Source organism: Gopherus evgoodei, chromosome 1, assembly GCF_007399415.2.
Source record: "Gopherus evgoodei ecotype Sinaloan lineage chromosome 1, rGopEvg1_v1.p, whole genome shotgun sequence".
Classification (NCBI taxonomy): domain Eukaryota; kingdom Metazoa; phylum Chordata; order Testudines; family Testudinidae; genus Gopherus; species Gopherus evgoodei.
In genome coordinates, this window is record NC_044322.1 from 256,651,412 (window position 1) to 256,671,874 (window position 20,463).

Sequence of the window (20,463 nt, forward strand, 5' to 3'; positions counted from 1 at the left end):
TACATTTAGAAATCTCAGACAGGACCTCCTTGGCTGTTCTAATACACTAACCCTCACATTTGATGGCCTTACTCAAATCTGTTGACTGTTCAAAATTTCTTGTTTTTTATTCCAGTGGCCATACAGTTAACCCACTCTGTTGGCATCTGAATTTGCTCAATAAGTACTTTTACATTATTGCTCACTGCTAATGGACCTGATGGTTGCAAATATTTTTGGTGACACACTGGGATATATATGAATGTGTGATTCATTATCTCTTGAGAGAATAACAATCCAGTCATCAAATATATTTCATCCTGAGCAGCAGACAAGTTACATATCCATTTGATCACTGGTATTTTCAGATTGCCCTTCAACCCAAGCACCCACAAGACTTTCCTTTTTCACTGTTTCAGACTCTACTTAACAGTGTGTCTTTATACAGTGTAGTCTATAGGAATTGGGTAATGTCCTATTAAATAGTTTGTGAGTGCTCTAGGGTATGTCTACACAGGGATTAAAAAAAACCCATGGGTGGCCTGGGTCAGCTGACTCAGGCTCATGGGGCTCAGGCTCTGGGGCTAAAAAATTGCTGTGTAGACATTTGGGTTTGGGCTGGACCCCTGAGCCCTGGGACTCTGGAAAGGATGGAGGGTCCCTGGGCTCAGTCCTTCAGCACATAATACTCATGTGCATGGATGTACATACTGCTGTTTAAATATTCTGTGTTCAAGTATTTAGATATTTAAATATGTTAACATTGTTATTATTTTAAGAACAAATGTGTGTTTGCATTACTTTCCTGGTGTCAGTAAATATTAAATTATGTTTGCTAACAGGGGTTTAATTAGTGTGATTGTTTTTAATTTAATCTGAGTGTAAATGCAGTTGATGAGCATCATCTGATGGCAATGGTTTGAAGAGGAAGAAGTGTTTGCAAATAAATGCAAATGCTCCTTCAAGAATCAGTCATTAATTGAAATTCGCATTCACGTTCTAGCTTTGAGAGAAAATATTATCTCAACAAAATTGCATGGTCAAATGAAATAATGGAAGAGAGACCATCACTGACCATTGCTTTTCAAGTATAATAGAATACAGAATACGGACATTTAATATAGGGTTTAGCTTGTATGGTCATTCATAAATGGCACTCACTGTATTAAACAAAATAAAGGCAAAAGCTCAGATAGTGCAAGCAATGTCCTGTATCACCAAATGATGTCTTGCACTGCTAAAAAATATAACTACTCTGTCTGTAGAGACATGGTTACTTTCAAACACAAAATAAGTTAGAAAATGTTTAAAAATAAATGATACAATTGATAGTAATCTTAATGATCACTGATATTCATGTAGAAGTATACATGGCTGCAGAAAAAGCTTCCCATTCTTCAATGGAGAGATAAAAAAAACGTGTAGGAGGAGGAAATCACTTTTTCATTCATTTCTCTTTGGAGTAGACTGCCTACTACTCCATATTTGGGGTGGTTCATTGACATGATTTTACCAATATGAGCCAACTAATATGATCTCTTAAGCATCCTATGTAACACTCTAATAATTTTGGACTAGATTCTGCCACCCTTACTCATGTTGAGTAGTACCTTATTTGGCAAGCAGTCCCACTGATATCAGTGGGACTATTTATAAGTACTACTATCTGAATTTGGTACTATATGACAAGAGTGGCAGAACTTAGGTATGACTCTCTAACTTTTGGCCTGATCCTGCTGCCTTTCTTCAAATGAAACTCTTCTGTGGTCATGGGCAGATTGTGAACCCCTTACAGTAATGAGCAGCCTCTCACACAAGTAATCCCAATGACCTTAATAGCACTACTCATGGAGTAACTGTTCACCACTGAGAGTTAGGGGTTTGCAGTCCAGCACCCAGTGAGTTTAGTGGAAGTTTTATCTGAAGAAGAAATGCTGGATCACATCTTTTATCAGTGCATTAGTGGTCTCATTTAATGTAAGGAACAGTTTAAAAATTTTAGTGAGTTTTAAAACACACATCCACATATTTATGAGAAATGAAGAAAATGTCATACTACAGAAAAGAATGCCTTTATTTTAAAACACTCTTTATGATTTTTCATGTGAAGATGCCCTAAGATTCTATAGCTCATTACAATGATGTAGATACACTCAAGACAATGTATTTGCTGAAGAGAAGTTAAAATTTTAGCAGGCATTCAGCAAATGGATGACATATAATCTAATATCCTTATAATTTAGAAAATACATTCTCTAGCATTTTTTTTTATGTAAGATATGTTTCTAGGAATCTTATGAACAAGCAATTTTATCTTCTCACCTCAGCCACTTTTACTTCATGACAAATTGTTATTGCTGCAGAATATAAAATTTAAAATCCCAGGCCTTTTGATAGTTGCAAGATGGTTAAGCATTATGAATTTAAAATACTGATAAGATTGTTGGTTTTGAAGAAATGCTAAAAATTAAGGTATGCAATCTAATATCAAAACAGGTGCTGAATTTAAGTGTATAAACATAATTTGCTTTATCAGTACCTTGGAGAGCATCTTTGTATCTTTCATATCTTATTCCTTTATATTACATTTATGTTTGTTATAATAAAATTAATAATGACCCTCAAAAATGAATATACAATGCACAAGGTGCTCTTTTACTATAAGTAAAGCAACCCTACTGGAAGATTTTGAAGCTCAACACCAACTACATCTCCATTTGATATGATTCAATCTGGATCAAGATAATTAATATATGCTTGATTATAACAAATATGCTAAAATATACTATATTTACTTAAAAATGCAAGTGGGAATACTGTGTAGTTCAACCAAATGAACAATAATCAATCACATCCACCAGCAACACTTCTGCATACCCAATCTATTAATCTGTCCACCCATTTATAGCGTGTAATATACTGTATGTATTCCTCGCGCACACAGACACATTGAAATACACACAACCACCCCCCAATCGATGCAGATAAACTTCCTGCTGGATTCTGTTCCTACTGAAAACTTTGGGACTTTTGCCACAACTCCAGTAGCAGCAGAATCATTTCCTTTGTTCTTGCCTCAGGTAAATAACCGCATAAAATGATCCACAGGCGCCAGCTAGCGTTAACTTGGTCAGGGAGATTTTATTATGGATCCCTACATTCAAGCTGTGTAAATGCACCTTAGAATAAAACTTGGCACACGGTGCCTTAGCCTATGAGAAAGAACTGGAAGAGTGGTTGTTGTTAACTAACTTGTTGTTTCTAACTTATTTTGTGTTTGAAAGACTTAGAGCATTAAAAGAAAAAACAAACACAGGTGGGACATTTATACTACTACTATCGATTTTCATAAAGATTTTTAAACTACCTGTGTATTATTTTTCTCTGTTCAGGTCTCGCCTGCGAGCGCACAGGAATAAAGCACCAAAAAAGAGCTAATTTTTTAAAGGCTCCCATTAAAAACATTACCCTAGAAAAGGCAACGGAATCGTGTACTATGACAAAGTAAGGTGAAAGAGCTGAACGGAGCTAGAAACCCCGAGACAATCCAGAAATGAATCCGAAACTCTTTTCCTAACCTGGATGTGCCTGGGTACAAACAGTAAGTGATCAAACATGGTACCACTTGAGCTGCGTTAACTAGGCAAAGCAGATAATTTCACCTTTGATAGATTATCTTGCTTCCGAGGATTTAAATCAGCCCCTTATTTTCTTCAAGTCTTCCCTGATGGGTCCTAGAACAGATCTGACCCCAAAGCACTCCACTGAATCTACAGGTTTCCATTCGTACATGCTCAGCAAACCTGGCTAAGGTAAAATGCACATCCTTAACAACAAGCTCTCCCTGAAACGGGGACTCGTCCTATGGGACAAATGGAGACTATCTTATTAAAATAACTGTTCTGTTCATTCATAAAACGCCTTGGTGTTGCCAGGCTTTATGGCAGCAATACTTTGCATCGTTATTAAGAGATAGCTGCAACAGCGGATCATCCAGAAAAAGCCGAAAGTGCACACAAAGGTATATCGATGGATTGGTTTGGGGTCCCCCAGGATATTTTTTCCCATAACTCTAACACGATATGCCTTTTTCATAGTTAAAACTTCAACAGAAATCGGGTATACACATTAAAAACCATCTAAACACCGTGTCTCTGCTCTGGGAATAGGGTTCTTGTCCACCCCCCTACCCCCCAGGGCAAATCTTGAGCAAGGTTATGCAGAGCAAGCCTTCGTTTGAAGCTCTTCCGATTCATACAACCTGTTGATTTGGTGGCTGCCTGTTTGAAACCCTGTGCTCGAAATATCGTAAGGAAAAACAAGGGCCACTGGGGAGAACAGAGAAGGGGAGACGTGGGGTAAATCACATATGTAGAATAACACTTCCTTTCCCCGGAACATACATTACTAACCATTGTTTATAACACTAAACCAGCAGCCTCTTCCCCTTCCCTACATCAGTGCAACAGGAGAAAATAGTTCTCCAGTTTTAAGAAAGAAAAATGTCGTTGCAGAACAATGTAAATTCAAGTGTGTTGTTGGGCGTGGGGGAATAGAAAGGGGGGACTAGCACTAGAAAGAGGAGGAAGGAGACGGGATATAAGTCGGAATATTTCCTGTTGCACAAATTCAACCAACTGTTGGGCTTTCACTTTGGGGGGTGAGTCTCTCTCTCTTTCCTCCACTCCCTGTTCCCCAATCCAAGGTCCTGACCCCCTCCCTAAGCATTTTCCTTTCCTTTGTAGTTATTGTCCTCACGCCCCGCAGCATCGCTACAGCAGCAGCCCCTCCGCAAAGCATCGGAACCTCCCCGGGGCTCTGCTCTATAATTATCACCATACATAGCAAATGAAGCTCTTGGGCACCAGCGTTTGCTGTGCTTGTGCTGAGTGCGGTCCTGGGCACTCGAAGAAAATCTGCTTATGGTTATTGCTATTTTAACGTGGATTCTCTCTCCCCCCCCCCACTCCCACTCCATAGGCAAAGCAAAGAAAAAGTTCAACTTTCCAAACGCCCACACAACCTGCTGCCGCTGCTATTAGTAGATAACCGTCCGACACGCGTGTTCCCCCCTCTTTGCGCTAAGGAAGCGAAGTGGAGGCAAGGAGCAGAGTGAGGGGGATAAGGGGGAAAAAGAGGCTGGTGGAAAGAAGTGGGGGGAAGCAGCAGAAGACTAGAGACGAGCAGGAGAGGAGAGCTCAGCAGAGAGTCCACTGTACCTGTGCTGCCTATACCTTGCTTGGTGGTCTCCAGGGGGAAGAAGATGCCTGAACATTTCTCCCGCTCCACCTGGCCCCCCAGGCACAGCTCTGAGATGATCTGCAGCGCCTTGTGACACAGGCTCCCCACACCATCCTCCTTGTGGAAACTCATCTTCTCCTCCTTCTTCTTCTCCCGCCTCTTTCCTCTCCTCTAAGCCATTGCTTGCCTGGGAAGGGTTTTCTGGATGGCACTAAAAAGCTACCAAGTCACCATCCCCGGAAGGGAAAAAAGAAAGGAAAGGAGAGAGGAAGAGCAGAGAGAGAACCGGTGCAATTGACACGTTGCAAGTGAACCAAGGCTCTCATCAGCAAGGGAGGGGGGGGGGGAAGAAAAGGAGGGAAACAAAATAAGCATCCACTTAGCAACGCCTTTTGTGCCTAGCAGGCTTCGGTAGGCAGCTGTGTCCAATGGCAGCAGAGCACGGGCGCTTGCCTTGGGAGGGATACAGGTGGCAGCCGCGCCGGGCGGGATGGCAAGATCCCGGGTGAGTCAGTGTCCCGGCGCGTTCCCAGGGGCTCGCGGAGCGCCTCTCCCCAAGGACACGTCTTGCCTCTGTGCCGCGCCCTGGCACATCCCAGGCCCCTCAGGGTTTCACCCGCTTTCCTCCCCCCCCCAAGCAGGAGCTGGGGAGGCCGGGCAGGGGAGGGGGGTTGAAATATGACACTCCCCTTCTTTCCTGGGGGCGGGAGGGGCCCCTTACATGCACAGTCTGAGCTCAGGCATGCAGCACCCGCAGAAGGAATGTTGGCTGGCAGAGGGGCAGACGCAGGCTCCCCCTTGCTCCCAGCTATCAGGGCAGGGCACTGCCACTCCAACAGAAGAGCAGACGCTCCGGTTTGGAGACGATTTTCTGGCATGAATCAATTCATTTGTTACTCTGGCATGGCCTGGGGCCGGCAGGTCACACAAGTGGCAATGGGGACTTGGTAACTTGAGCCAGCCTTTTTAATATTGTGTGTCATTTTGGGGTCGTTACAAAAGCACACGCAAAAAAGTAGCTATAAAGGGATAGGACCTGCTCCAAAGCCCACTGCAGTCAATGGGAGCCTTCCCATTGATTTCAGTGGGGTTTGGATCAGGTTATTGGGGTGGGGGAACAACCTGGTGGCTTACTTCATTAATACTGGTGCTCCTTTAGTCTATGAAAGGCAACCTTTGACATTCAGCAGAGGGCTGTGGTGAATGCACAACTTAGCAAGAATAGAGAGGACATTGTTTTTTCGGTTTTGTTTTTTCGGTCCTTGATTTTCAATTCACACTTGGTGGAACATGCTGAGATTATTTTTTAAACACACTTGTTAATTTGGTAGAATCTTCATTTGCTCAAATGGTATGGACAGTATAATCTTGCATAACTATCATGCACAGCACTATCAGAGGATTTCACTAACCATATCACCACAGGAGCTCTGGTTTTGTAAGTCTCTCTAAAAGAGAGGCTTTAAATAATTCTTAACTTTTAAACATATTATTAGGCTTGAAACTGTCCAGTTACTAAATAAGTTAATTTCTTACAGGTGCTTCACAGATTTAGATGTTCGTGATGCTTTGTGCATATTTGATACTTTTTAAAAAAATCCAACACAGTTTCATGCTCAGTTCAGAGGGTTCAATCGTTATACATAAAGAATCCACTGTTTAGGGGAATTAAGGCTTTATACTATTACATTAATAAACTCCTTAAAAACCACAAAGCATTTTCTATAATGATGAAATATGTTCTATTTCATGACTTGTGTCTATTTTTCAATGCTATTCATTTTTCACTAGGCACAGGTTGAAAATAATTTTGGTAGCAATTTGCTTAGTTAAATGGCCACTAGTCTGCTCTAGTTTGCTACTTGGATTCTTGTGCTTCATAAACAAGAACAGTTAACTTGTTCATTATTGAACTTTTTTTCCAGTATGGAATTTTTAATGTCTCAATGTCAAGTTAATTTATAATTGATTTCTAATAAAATGCAAAAATGGATAGTATTCCTCCTGCAATTTTATTATGAATAGACAAGAACATAAATTGTTTAAATATTATACAGTATTTCTATTTTCCATTCTGAAAGTTATGTATTTTGAATATAGAGGATATTCATGTGTGTGTAAGAAGAAGTTGTTAAATGAAGGCATGTACATTTATGCATATTAATTCATATACATTTACTTTTTCTGTTTCCTTAGGACTTAGCACACTGTTATACAAGAAAAAATGTCAGGTTTTCTATAATTTCTTTATTTTTCTATGTCCAGATAATTTTCTGGAAACTACATACAGTGTTAAGATTCCTAGCATAGCACATCTGGTCAAAGAACTGTACAATCTTAGATGAAGCTCCATTTAATCTTTATACAGACAAATATATAATGATTAATTAAAATATATTTTAGGGATACAAACTTTATGTACATCTTTCATTAAGAGTGAAGGAAACTATACCCATCAGATTTGAAAATACGAATAATTATTCTTTGTTAGATTTAGAGCTCAGTACTCAAAATATCACACATCACTGGTTAATAATTAAGGAGTCTGTTCACCTCAAGGGTATGCCTCTGCAGCAATGGAATCCCAGGTCTGGGGGACTGGAGCCCAGAGGCTCAGTGTTTGTAAGCCTGCGTTTGAATGTCCACCCTGAATATTGACCCTAAGGTTAGAATTTCTGGACCTCACACTCACATGTCCACACTGCACTACACAAACCTGAGTCAAACCAGCCTATCCCAGGCTTCCTAGTGCCTTCTCCAGCTGTAGCCACTCTAGCCCTTTATGCACAGTGCACTGTGGGACAACTTGACTGTCCATCCTGTGGCACTTTATAGGAGGTTGTCACAGCCTGCCAACACATCCAACTGAACCTGTCTTTTGGGTCTTTATGCTCCAAGCAACCAGAGCCAGCAACATAGAGGCAATACCATTTGAAGAACTTGTCCTGCTTGTGCTTTCACTCTTGTGTCAGGAAATTGATATAGCAGACATGAGACTGTGGTGGACATTTTGACAGCAGTTTCTAACCTACCAAAGGCAGCTGTCAGAAGAGGACAAGGATGATGACAAAACAAACATAGCAGACTTGAACTGGCTGATGCTGCTCAAGACTCTTACTATAGCTGCTGGTGCCCTGATGAAAACCAGTCCTTCTGGAGCAGGGCCACAAGCACAGACTGGTGGGATCACATCACTGTGTGGACCTGGGATGAGCAGCAATGGCTGCAGAACTTTTGCATGAAGAAAGTGACATTTATGGAGTTTTGTGAGCAGCTTGCCCTGATCCTCCAGTGGGAGGACACGTCCACGAGGGTGGCCATGCTGGTCCAGAAACGAGTTGCTATAGCAATTTGGAGGCTGGCTACCCCAGACTGCAACAGGTCCATTACTAAACAATTTGGTGTTAACAAGTCAGCTGTAGTGGTGGAGATTTCTGAGGTGTGTGATTTACCCAGAGGTGGTGGGCATAAACAATGTCCCTGAAGGCACTGCTGGTTTTGAGGGAATGGGGTTTCCTAATTGCACCAGGGCCACTGATGGGACCCATGTGCCCAAAGTTTATCCTTCTCAAGGAGCACCTGAGTACATAAACTGTAGGTGATACTACACTCCATTGTTATGCAGGACCTTGTTGACCACAGAGGCCAGTTTTTGGATGCCAGAATGGGCTGAACTGAAAAATTTCTGATGCCAGGGTTCTCTGCTGATGGAGAGTATACCTTCCTAGACAGACTGGGACACCATTGCCACCACATGACATGGTCATAAGTGGAGTTACTGTCCCCATCTTTGTGCTGGGGGACCCCGGGTACGCCCTTTTGCTTATGAAAGCGTACTCTGATATCAGAGGCCTTGGCGAAAGACAGTTTAATCACATTCTCAGTAGGTGTAGAATAGTGGTTGTGCTTTTTCAGATTGAAAGCCTGCTGGCACTGTTGATGGAATAGTTGGATTTCATTGTCATCAATGTTGTCTGCATTATTGTGGCTTGCTGCAGTCTTCACAATTTTTGTGACTCCAAAAGTGAGCCATTTGCCCTTGAGTGAGCCTGTGACAGTAATGGAGTGCTGAACTGTACACTCAGCCAAAAAAAGCCTCTGTCATAGAATCAGAAAGCTTTGTACACCCACATTCTGGCCCTCCATGAACAATGAAAGAGGAAGAATGGTATGTTGCTGCATCTATTTGTACAGCAACATTAACAGTAATGAAGTACTCTCTGCATACAGTGTTAATGTGGAGGGAGGGAATGTGATTGTCATGAATTTTTAGTCATGATTTAGATGATTGCTTAAGTAATGTTGGGGGAACATTGCCTTGTGTGACATGAGCTATTTATTTTCATCATGGATTGATCTGAAGAGATGTATTGAGAAATTGTGTTTGGATACAACTTTCTATATGTGCTTTATTATGTATGTCTTTTGAGGGGAGGGATAGCTCAGTGGTTTGAGCATTGGCTTGCTAAACCCAGGGTTGTGAGTTCAGTCCTTGAGGGGGCTATTTAGGGATCTGGTCAAAAATCTGTCTGGGGATTGGGCCTGCTTTGAGCAGGTGGTTGGACTAGATGACCCCCCCCCAAGGTCCCTTCCAACTACAATATGATATAGTGAAGGTAATTAGCTTTCTTAATGACAAGTGTTAACATGGCTGTATTACAAAAAACAAAGAAAATGAAACAATGTTAAAGAATTGTCAGGCAGGCCAGCTGCCATTAAAACACCAAAACTAGTAATGAAACAAAGCACATAACAAATACTGAGCAGTGCAAAATAGTGTAACTAATGCAAACAAATAAATCTCCTACTTCTGCATGTCTCCTGTCCCCATTATACTTTCCCTTTCTACCATGTTTAGCATGCACTTGGCGCTAAATGAGAGTGGAAGATTGTAGGGGGTATGCGTGCCCTGTCCAAATAGCATTCAATCCTGCTTTTAGGGGCCACCCAACCATAGTATTCACCAATGCATTCCTGGTCTGTGAAGGGGACTCAGGGTGTGGTGCAGGAGCCTGACCATGGCCATTAGTGCAAGCAGCAAACATGTCGTTCTGCTCTATCTTCCTCCTTCAGTTACCATTCCTGGTCTAGAAACTGTACTGCAAGTGTCTCCTGCACTCTGCAGCCTGTCTGTGCCTTTTCCCTGGCCGTGAATCCTTTTCCCTTTGGTATTGTACCTGCTTATTGGCCCTATCCAAGATAGCCACCATAAGTTCATCATGGACAGGCACCCTTTTGGACTGCTTCATGACTGTTCAAAATCCCTGGCTCTTGCTGGATTGTGGCTGGGCTGCAGAGGTGGAGAGGCCTGAAAATAGACAAACAATTCATTATTGTCTCAGTACTTCAAAAAAGGGTAAGTACATGCTCAGAAAAAGTTGCATTTGGAATCTCTAGGCAAAAAAAAAAAACTTTCAAAAAACTCAGCTTCAGTATATTCTCAGAGCAGTGCTTACGATCCCAGGTGCTCTATGCACATAGCACAGTTAAGCAGAGTGAAAAGCCCGAGCATAGAATGGTAAGGTGAAATTTACAAATGCTATATGTTTAAAAATCAGACCATTTTAGCCTTGGTGTATGTGGGTGTTTACTTCCTAAGCTTTCTCAGTCTTTTCAGGCATTCCACCTTGTGGAGGATGACAAAGGATGCCAAAGGAACATTCTGTTCCAAGCTACTGATTGGAAACCAGCTGTGTATGCCACAGAGGTTTTCAAGTTTATGATGACTGAGCAACACATCCATTAGTGGAGTGGGCTGATGTCCTACAGAGGGGGGCTTGAAAAATACATTTCTTGGAAAGGTGTGACTACCTATCTGAAGTTCCTGCTACAGGAGAAGTTTGCAGCTATGAGCTGTGATTGGGTCAAAATTCATAGGGAAAAATCAACAGGATGCTGCGCTGGAGTCCTCATGGATTACTGCCTCAATGTAAGCTGCTGAAAACTCTGCACTCCTGCAGTTACTGGGTACAGCTACAGCTTATGATACAGCCTGCTCTGACTACGTCTATCTATGGACTACATGCAAACACACATGACAATATGGACTCTCAAAGAACTGCATAGCCAGCCTCTCTCCTCCCTGGCACATTTCTGGGCTGCATAACCCCAATTCGCTAAATCCTTGCTGTACTTTAGTCACCCATGTGCTACATTTTCCCACACCCCGCATACAGCAGATGATTCATTATGCTGTGGGATGGCCAATTTGCACGATGTGGTGTACTAAAAGAGTAGCACCCCACCAAATCTTTGTACTAATGTGCAAGTATCTAGTAAAAGGTTTAATGTTAAATGCTTGTTTAACTGCTACCCATGGCTTGTAATAACAGTACATTGGGTAATAACTCAGAAATCCCTCCCCTGCATATATTAAACATAAAGCCAGCCATATACCAGGCTCCTTCTGTATCTTCTGCTGGCAGTTCTGAGGCAAGCTGATCCTCCAGGATGGGAGTCATCAAACAGCTCCTCTGGGTATGGGCTCAGAATGAGCTGCAAAAGCCAAAGCCCGCTGGGGGACCAACACGGGACACCAGAGTCACTTGATTTGGAAGCTGCTGGCTCCCCGCTAGTGCTATACTAGATCTTGGGGGTCAGAAGGTTGCCATCCTGGTTGACTGGGCTATTATCCAACACTCAAAGTCCTTGTAAAAGAGGCAGGATGATGGAGAGTTCACAAAGGTATGGTTCTCACCCCTGGCTTTCCAGTAGTTGCTCTTGGTCTGCTTAATCGGCTCCCTGCACTGGTCACTGTTCCATTTAATCCCCAGTGCTTTCAGATTGTCCATTATTTTTTGGTACATGTGATCATTTCTGGTGCTCTTACTGAAGTTGAGCATCTTGCTCACCTAGCACCAGAGATTTATGAGAATCTGACTGTGGTGCTGTGACCAGGTAGCAGCATGCTTGGCAAAGGACTACTTCTTGTTGGTGGCCATAGCTAATGCAGGGGATGATTAATTTTGTTTGCAGTTCAGTGGTCAGAATTAAATGGAAGAATAAATGCCAAACAGCTGTACTAGAACCAGGGGGTTTGCTTCCCTTTCCTGAGAGCTGATTGGCTATTCTTGGGATAGAAAGGCCAAGGAACACTGATCCATGGGACTGTGGGATAGTCTTGGTAGACTCTCAGGATATGAGTCTGGGCACCTAGGCCCAGGCTGAATCCGCCCTGCAAAGTTATGCAGTTTGGACCCAGTGGGACTTGGGCTTGGATCCTGCCCTCAGGTCCCAGCTCCTGAGGGCTTACTGGCCCAAGTCAGACAGATGGAAAGAGGGGTTGGGCTTGAGCTGGAGTCTGAGCCCAGGCTTACAATGCAATGTAAACATAGCCTAAAGCCATATACATAGCTCTTACTGAAGTTAATGGGAGGCATGAATATGCCTAGTGGGAAGATGAGAAATCTGTCTAGAACTCCTAGTGTTAATAGAAGTAAAGACTGAATCTTAACTTTGTCTTACACTCAGGAAGTCCACTTTCAGTTCTGAGGTCTGCCACAGACTTCCTGTGTGGCATGATTCAGGGTGAAATCGTGCTCCATTGATATCATTGAGTGTTTTGCCACTGAATTCAACAGAGCATAGATTCTTGAACTAGGGGATCTAGAGGGGCTACAGCACCTCCTGGCTTGAAGTGGTTTCCATCATATACAGTGGGTTCAGTGGCCGTCAGCACCCCCACTAAAAATTGTTCCAGCACCACTACAACAGAGTCAACATGTCATCACATGTAAGATAGAAATAAAAATATTTCCCTTCTCCTACCCTTTGTATATTTTGTCTATTTAGATTATAAGCTTTTGGGGGCAGAGTGTCAGGAGACTGGGTCATAGATATTTAGGCCTGTGACAGGTTCAGTCACAGAGATCCCCTTTGGGACTATCATCTGATGTGCTGAAATTACCTCTGAGCCTGTTTTCCCTGCCAGCTTGGGACTCCAGAACCCAGCCTCCTTGACCAGACACGCTAGCCTGCTGCAACGCAGACCCAGGTCTGGTCCATGCCCCCAAAGCTGCAGACTATTTTAACCCAAAACAGTTCAGCAGGTCACCTGTCTCCAGCATCCAGACACCCAGTTCCCAATGGGATCCAAACCCCAAATACATCTATTTTACTCTGAATAAAGCTTATACAGGGTAATCTCATAAATTGTCCGCCCTCTATAACACTGACAGAGAGAGATGCACAGCTGGTTGCTCCCCCAGGCATTGATAACTTACTCTGGGTTAATTAATAAACAAAAGTGATTTTATTAAGTATAAAAAGTAGGATTTAAGTGGTTTCAAGTAATAAGAGACAGAACAAAATAAGTCACAAAGCAAAATAAAGCAAAACTACGCAAGTCTAAGCCTAATACATTAAGAAACTGATTACAGATAATATCTCACCCTCAGAGATGGTCCAATAAGCTTCTTTCACAGACTAGACTCCTTCCTAGTCTGGGCCCAATCCTTTCCCCTGGTACAGTCCTTGTTAGTTCCACCAGACATCTTAGGTGGAAAACAGGGGCTCTCATGACTGGAAACCCCCTTTGTTCTATTCCACCCCATTTTACAGCTTTGGCACAAGGCAGGAATCTTTTGGCTCTCTGGGTCCCCCCCAATGTAAAAGTACCAGATTTAAGACGGATTCCAGTATCAGGTGACATGATCACATGTCCTATGAGACCCCAACCTCTATTGTTCCTGGGCTGGCTCACACGCACACAGGAAGGTTTGGAAGTAAACAGAGCCATTTACAACCAATTGTCCTAGTCAAAGGGAGTCATCAAGATTCTAAACCACCATTAATAGCCCACACTTTCCATAATTACAGTAGGACCTCAGAGTTATACTTCATATTTCTAGCTTCAGATACAAGAATGATACATACATACAAATAGGAGGAATATATTCAGTAGGTTATAGCCTTTGTTATGATACCTTACAAGAGACCTTTTGCATAAAGCATATTCCAGTTGCATCATATTCACACTCATAAGCATATTTCCATAAAACATATGGAGTGCAATGTCACAAGGCCTAGTGGCCAGAATATGAATGCCAGAGCCCAAGGTCAAAGCAGAGTCAGAGGCAGGGGTCAAATCTGAGGTCAGTGCCCTAATGCTAGAGCTAAGAGTTGAGACAGAGTCAGAGTCAGGAATCAGAGTCAACGATCACACTTGGATTACCTGGAGTTGAGAGCAAAGCTGGTTTCAAGGCAGAAGCAAGTCTGGGACAGGACTAGAATAAGGCTGGGTGCAGGGCAGGGTCTATGCTGGAGCAGTGGAGGATCAAAGGAGGAGCAGGACTTGGCGTGAAGTGAGCACAGGGAGGTAGAGAATCCACAGTCATGTGCGTTGAGCAGTCAGCAAGCTAATGCTGCTGCTGGGCTTAAGAACTGGCCTGTTAGCTTCCTTAGCCAGTCAGGCAGCATAGCTGACCTGTTAGGCTGTCAGAGACACAGAAGGCACAGCTGCAGGGCCTTACTCCTGACCAGGATCTTTCTCTTACTATGTTTACGGACAGTGCCCATCACAATAGCACCTTGATCTCAGTTGGGGCCTCCAGGCACTGCCATAATTCACTTATTTATTATTGTTATTAAGCATCTATGTAGGGTATAACACAAACCACTGAAAAGAAAATTGTTCATGGCTGTTTTTTAAAAGGTTATTAAGCCTGGGACTTTGAAAGGAGCCAAAGAGAGATAGGTGCCTAATTAGTTGGACACCTAACTTCCTTCAGTTCTTTTGAAAATCTCAGCTTGAAACTCTCGCAGTTTGCAAGGGTGCAAAATAAATCAGTAATTACTACTATCCCTTTATTAAATGTGTCTGCATTCTAAATCGGAAACCTGGATATAAACTTTTTGAATTCATTAGAAAAAAAAAGTGTTGCTGAGAGATTAGTTAAATGAATGATACTGGTGGTTGGATGTGTTAGAGCTATCTTGTCCTCAGTCCTGTGAAGCCATATGTTTTGCTGTTGGGGAGAAGTTGTTTATGCAAGGTGATTCCGTCTTTGTTTACTCAGGGGAGTCATTTGGAAATATTTAATCAGAATAAGAGTCATAGCATCCCCTTTAAACTTGTCTTTTCAATGGAAAATTGTGAGTCTGAATTGGAAGTGGTATGAAAGCTTTTCATTTTTTTCCAGCTGGTTGACCTCACAATTTCATCACGTGCCCTTGTGTCCAAGAAGCTTGATTATTGCATTTCTCTCTTCATGGGGCTCTCTGTATGGCTGCTTCATTACTTGCAGCTTGTTCAGAATGCAGTGGGATGATTACTCATTGGTTCAAGCTCTTCTGATCAAATTATGCCCTACCTGTACTTGTAAGGTTGATTGCCAGTAATTGGCAAATTTATGTTGGGTCTACTGTTTTTGTTGTTGTTTGTTTGTTTTTAAGGCTATAAAAGTGTTGACACTGGCTAGAAATTTGCTCTTTGAACTTTCTAATGGCCATTATCGGTGCTTACAAAACTGATGTTGGATTCAACTAGCCTTGGACTCTAAAGACCTGGAATCAATCCCCTGCTCTACTGGAAATTTCCTATGTAACCTTAGACCAGGTTACAGTGCAGAGGTGATCAATGAATGTTATAGTTTTGGACTTCAAGAGTCAGGGTTAGATTCTCAGCTGGTGAAACTGGTATAGCTCCATTGATTTCTGTGGGGAAGCATGGTGGTCTAGTGGGTAGAGAGTCAAAAAGATCTGGATTTTATTCCTGTCTCTGCCATTGACCTGTTGTTTTACTTGGGAAACAGGGCTTGCTTGAGCATTTTTGCCACTCCAAGCTGAAGAAAAAAAAAAAGCCGTGATCGGTGGCACTTCGACAGCAGCTCTACCGCTGCCACTTCATTTTTCAGACCAGCCGCCGAAATGCCGGACATGCCGCCCCTCTCCGTTGGCTGCCCCAAGCACCTGCTTGCTGCCCTGGTGCCTAGAGGCAGCCCTGTTTGGAGAGGTCACGTCACTTCTCTGCGCTTTTATTTCCCCTTACCCTTTGTGTGTCTTTTCAATTTAGATCATAAGTTTTTCAGCGCAGAGATTCTATCTCAGGGGTAGGCAATCTATGGCACGTGTACCAAAGGCGGCACGTGAGCTGATTTCAGTGGCACTCACACTGCCCGGGTCCTGGCCTCCATTCTGGGAGGCTCTGCATTTTAATTTAATTTTAAATGAAGCTTCCTAAACATTTTAGAAACCTTATTTACTTTATATACAACAATAGTTTAGTTATATATTATAGACTTATAGAAAGACATCTTCTAAAAACATTAAAATGTATTTCTGGCACACAAAACCTTCAATTAGAGTGAATAAATGAAGATTCGGCACACCGCTTTTGAAAGGTTGCTGACCCCTGTTCTATCTCATTGTGTGTTTGTACAGAGCTTAACACAGTGGAATCCTGATCTTGGTTGGTACCTGTAGGTGCTACTATAACACAGGTAAGGGCTTGTCTACACAACTTAGTTCATAGCAAGCTGGGATGTAAGTCTACCCCTTGGTAGTCTGCCATATGTTAAAAGTCCTTGCTGCCATGCACTAAAAGTTCTGTAGTGCACTTTGATCTATGCCCCTTTCAAAGCAGAGTAGTTCAAAGCGCACTGCGTAACTTTTCATGTATGGCAGCAGGATCCACTTAGTGTGCAGCAGGCCAGTGCAGGGTAGGTTTACACCCCAGCTAGCTGTGAATGAAGGTCTGGTCAACACTAGAAACTTACATCGGTATAGCTACATTGCTCAGTGGTGTGAAAAATCCACACCCTTGAGAGATGTAGCCACACCAAGCTAACCCCCAGTGTAGACAGTGCTAGCTGATGGAAGAATTCTTTTGTCAATCTAGTTACTGCCTCTTAGGGAGGTGAATTATTTACACTGAAGGGAGAATCCCTCCCATTGGTATAGGTAGTATCTACATTGAAGCACTACAGTGGCCCCGCTGCATCACTGTAGCATTTTAAATGTAGACATATCCAAGTATTCATGTAGACAAGCCCAAATCAGTTTACTGCAGCTGAGAATCTGGCCCTCATAATTTCTTTGGTTTAATGATCAATAACTGGGGATATACAAAACAAGCAACAAAACTGGAGAAAGTTACACATTTCAGCTTTAGGTTTTTAATTTATCTGTAAAAAAATTAAGTAAAAATGATTACATACACATACACTTTTAACTGGATTATCTTTTAAAATGGATTTTAAAAGCTATATAGCAAAACTCCAAAGCACTAAAGATTGCTTTAGTTTGCCTGAGCATTTTTAATCCTCTAATTTTGAATAAGAAGTGTCTTTCACTGCTAATGTAATAAAAAATAGCTGTCTGATAGGCATTATTGCAGTTATAAAGCAATCCACAGGGCAGAGCCTGTCAAAGCTGAGCATTCCCAACAAGCATATTTTGAACAAAGGGTGTCATAAAGAGTGGAATGGTATCTGCAATAACAGACTAACACATTATGGCTGTAGGGTATGGGGATGCTGTTTTCATTCATTCGTTTGCTTTCAAGATAAAGGGACGAGGATGAGATCACTTTGGTTAGAATTTGAACTCCACTCATGAGGTGAAAATTAGTGCACTAAGTCACTGCATGAGATAATTGCATCATCCACTTTTCCGACATCAAGAGATAACTGTTCACTTTGCTTTGTGATCCTCTAGCTGAAGGTCAGAATTATTCAGGAGGCACCTTCTAATTCTTTGAGACAGTTCTAAATGTACATGGAGAAGGACGGCCTTCTGGTTAACACATTGGAGAGTGACTCAGGAGTTCCAGGTTCAAATGCCAACTCTAGCACAGTGTTGTTGTAGCCATGTTGGTCCCAGGATATGAGAGAGGCAAGATGGGTGAGATAATACCTTTTAATGGATCAGCTTCTCTTGGCAGAAGGGACAAGCATTCAAATTTCCCAGAGTGACCTAAAGAAGAACTCTTATGAACTTCACACACCGAGGTGTAGGTGGTATGACCTAGTGGTTAGAGGAGAATCAGAGGGCAAAACCAGAAGTGTGATTAGAAGGCAAACCAATTGTTGGAGCCAGGAGTCAGAACAGAACCAAAAGGCACAACTAGAGTTGTGGTCAGGAGACAAGCCAGTGCTCAGAGCCAGGAATCAGGAGTTCAGTGCTAGGCAGGGACTTGGGCTGGAGTAGAGAGGCTAGAGTCGGAGCAAGGGCTGGACAGGAAGTAGGTCTGGTGCAGCTTCAGGCTTGGAAAGCCAAGCAACTACTTTGCTACAGGGCTACAGTGGTGATGTGTTGGCTCTTCTGACCAATCAAGGACAACAGTCTCTCAGTGAGGGCCCAGTCGAGCTCATTGAGTTGCTAGATGACTGAACCCACGGGCAGCTGAGTTCCTAATGGTAAAGCTCAAAAGCAAGAGAAGTTGGGTCCTATAAAAGATATTACCTCTAGCACAGTCTCTCTTGTGACCTTAGGGAAATTGCTTCATTTCTCTCAACTCCCCCATCTGTAAAATGGGAACAATAATCATTCCTTTCTCCCATCCTTTGTCTTTCTTGTCCATTGAGATTATGAACTCTTTTGAGCAAGGACTGTCCCTTGGAGTTAGAGATGGTCAAGATTGGCTTCAATTTTCACTCACATCAAAATTTGAAGCGTCAATTTTTGATTCTTCTCCCTCCCCGCATACCCCATCTCTATGTGCTATGTATTAATTAATACAGGCCCTTGGGTTGATATCTCCAGACTCTACCTTAATACAGGTAACAGATGTGCATGCGCGCACACACACGTACACTCACACACACATGCATACACTTTGTATAAATGCATGTTGGCCTGATTTTCAAAAGACTGAGTATACACAGCTCCCATCGATTTTTAAAGAGTTTGGTGCAGTTATTATTCTGATTTGAATTCCATTGGGTTAGACAGAGCAGTGAAGGTCTCATAGGACTTTTACAAATACCTGAAATCAGAGCCACATAATGCTTGAGTTTTTCTAGAAATGTTTCTCAAAAAGACTTATAGCACAGAATAATTTATGGAGATTTAGGAGAAGATATAATTGCTTAAGATTAATGTTTAGGGACAGAGGAGGAGATGATTACTAAAATCTTTTATTTCCAGTTGCCTTTGTATATGATCAATGCATAAGCTGGGGAAGTGTTTTGGCATCTTAAAGTCTTGAGTCCTCTATGCACAGTTGTTTGCTTTCCAGTTACTAGCTGGTGATTAAATAAAAAATGCATATCTTGTAATTCATTGAAGTGTGATATGATCTGTCCTGTGGCAATTTGAGCTGAAGTAATAAGCATGGAATTGGGAGTCAAAAGGTCCTGAGATCTAATTCTGGCTCTTGCACTTACTGTGTGTATTCATTTGCCTCATCTGTAAAATTAGGATAACACCGCCACCATCACTTACCTACCTATTTACAGCAAATGAAGTTGTGTAGATTAATTTGTTAATGGTAGTAAAATGCTTTGAGCATGTAAAGTGATAATATAAATGCTAAATATTAATATTATTACCTGAAAAAGACTATGCTAGCTGATCTCTTACCATAAAAACAAGGATGGGTAAGGCCTTCCTGTCTTGGTGGTAGCTAGCGCAGCTCATGCTGGTCTTGGAAATTTAGCCGTTGCTCTATCATAAATTACTGACAAGCTTGTGACAGCTAATGAGAAACCACAGACCTTAGTGAGGCAGCAACAGGTTCTGTCTTGTGGTGACAGAGAGATGGATCTTATTTTCCTTTGGGGGTGCGGGGAAGTCTGGCTATGGTAGATCTTCTAGAACTTCCCTCACCTGACAAGTTGTCCCTCAGGTAGTTTCATGAGATATAAGGGGGTTATTGTATCATCCGTCACTTACCTGGAATGTTTCCTTCTCTGGGCCCTCTGAGGTCCCACTCACAGACCTCAGCTCTGCACCTACCCTGTCTCCTCCTGGGAACCTCTCATGTGCTGTTCAACAAACAGAGGAGTGGGAATTCACACCAAAAATAGTAAATCCAAGCATTTGCGTAGGAGACTGTAATAATAGAAATACACCCTATTACAACAGGTAGCTTGTTAATAATGGCCCTTCTTTTCTTTTATCATGGAAAGGAATGATGACTTACTACTGAAATTTCTTCAGCTAGAGATAAGAAAACCATGTTGGCCCAATGCTGTGGTTTGGAAAATAAACATGCTAGTGAAATTCATTAAAAAGAATAATAAAAACTGTTTTTCAAAATTTTCCCGTGAAATATCAGGGCCAGATTCCCCAGTATACTCTGGC

General features: G+C 42.2%; 1 protein-coding gene across 2 annotated transcripts in view; it reads right to left on the reverse strand.

Annotated features, from left to right (window-relative positions):
• SYT10 (synaptotagmin 10) overlaps window positions 1–5,539 on the reverse strand; it is a 56,672-nt gene extending 51,133 nt beyond the window's left edge. Inside the window, exon 1 of one of the 2 annotated variants that reach the window (XM_030543745.1) lies at window positions 5,214–5,539. In XM_030543745.1, the coding sequence (XP_030399605.1) occupies window positions 5,214–5,352 (139 nt within the window). In that variant the 5' untranslated portion in view covers window positions 5,353–5,539. Of the gene's footprint in view, window positions 1–5,198 lie in introns of both variants that reach the window. The other variant, XM_030543738.1, reaches the window with a different exon arrangement.
• Between the last annotated feature and the right edge of the window lie 14,924 nt (window positions 5,540–20,463).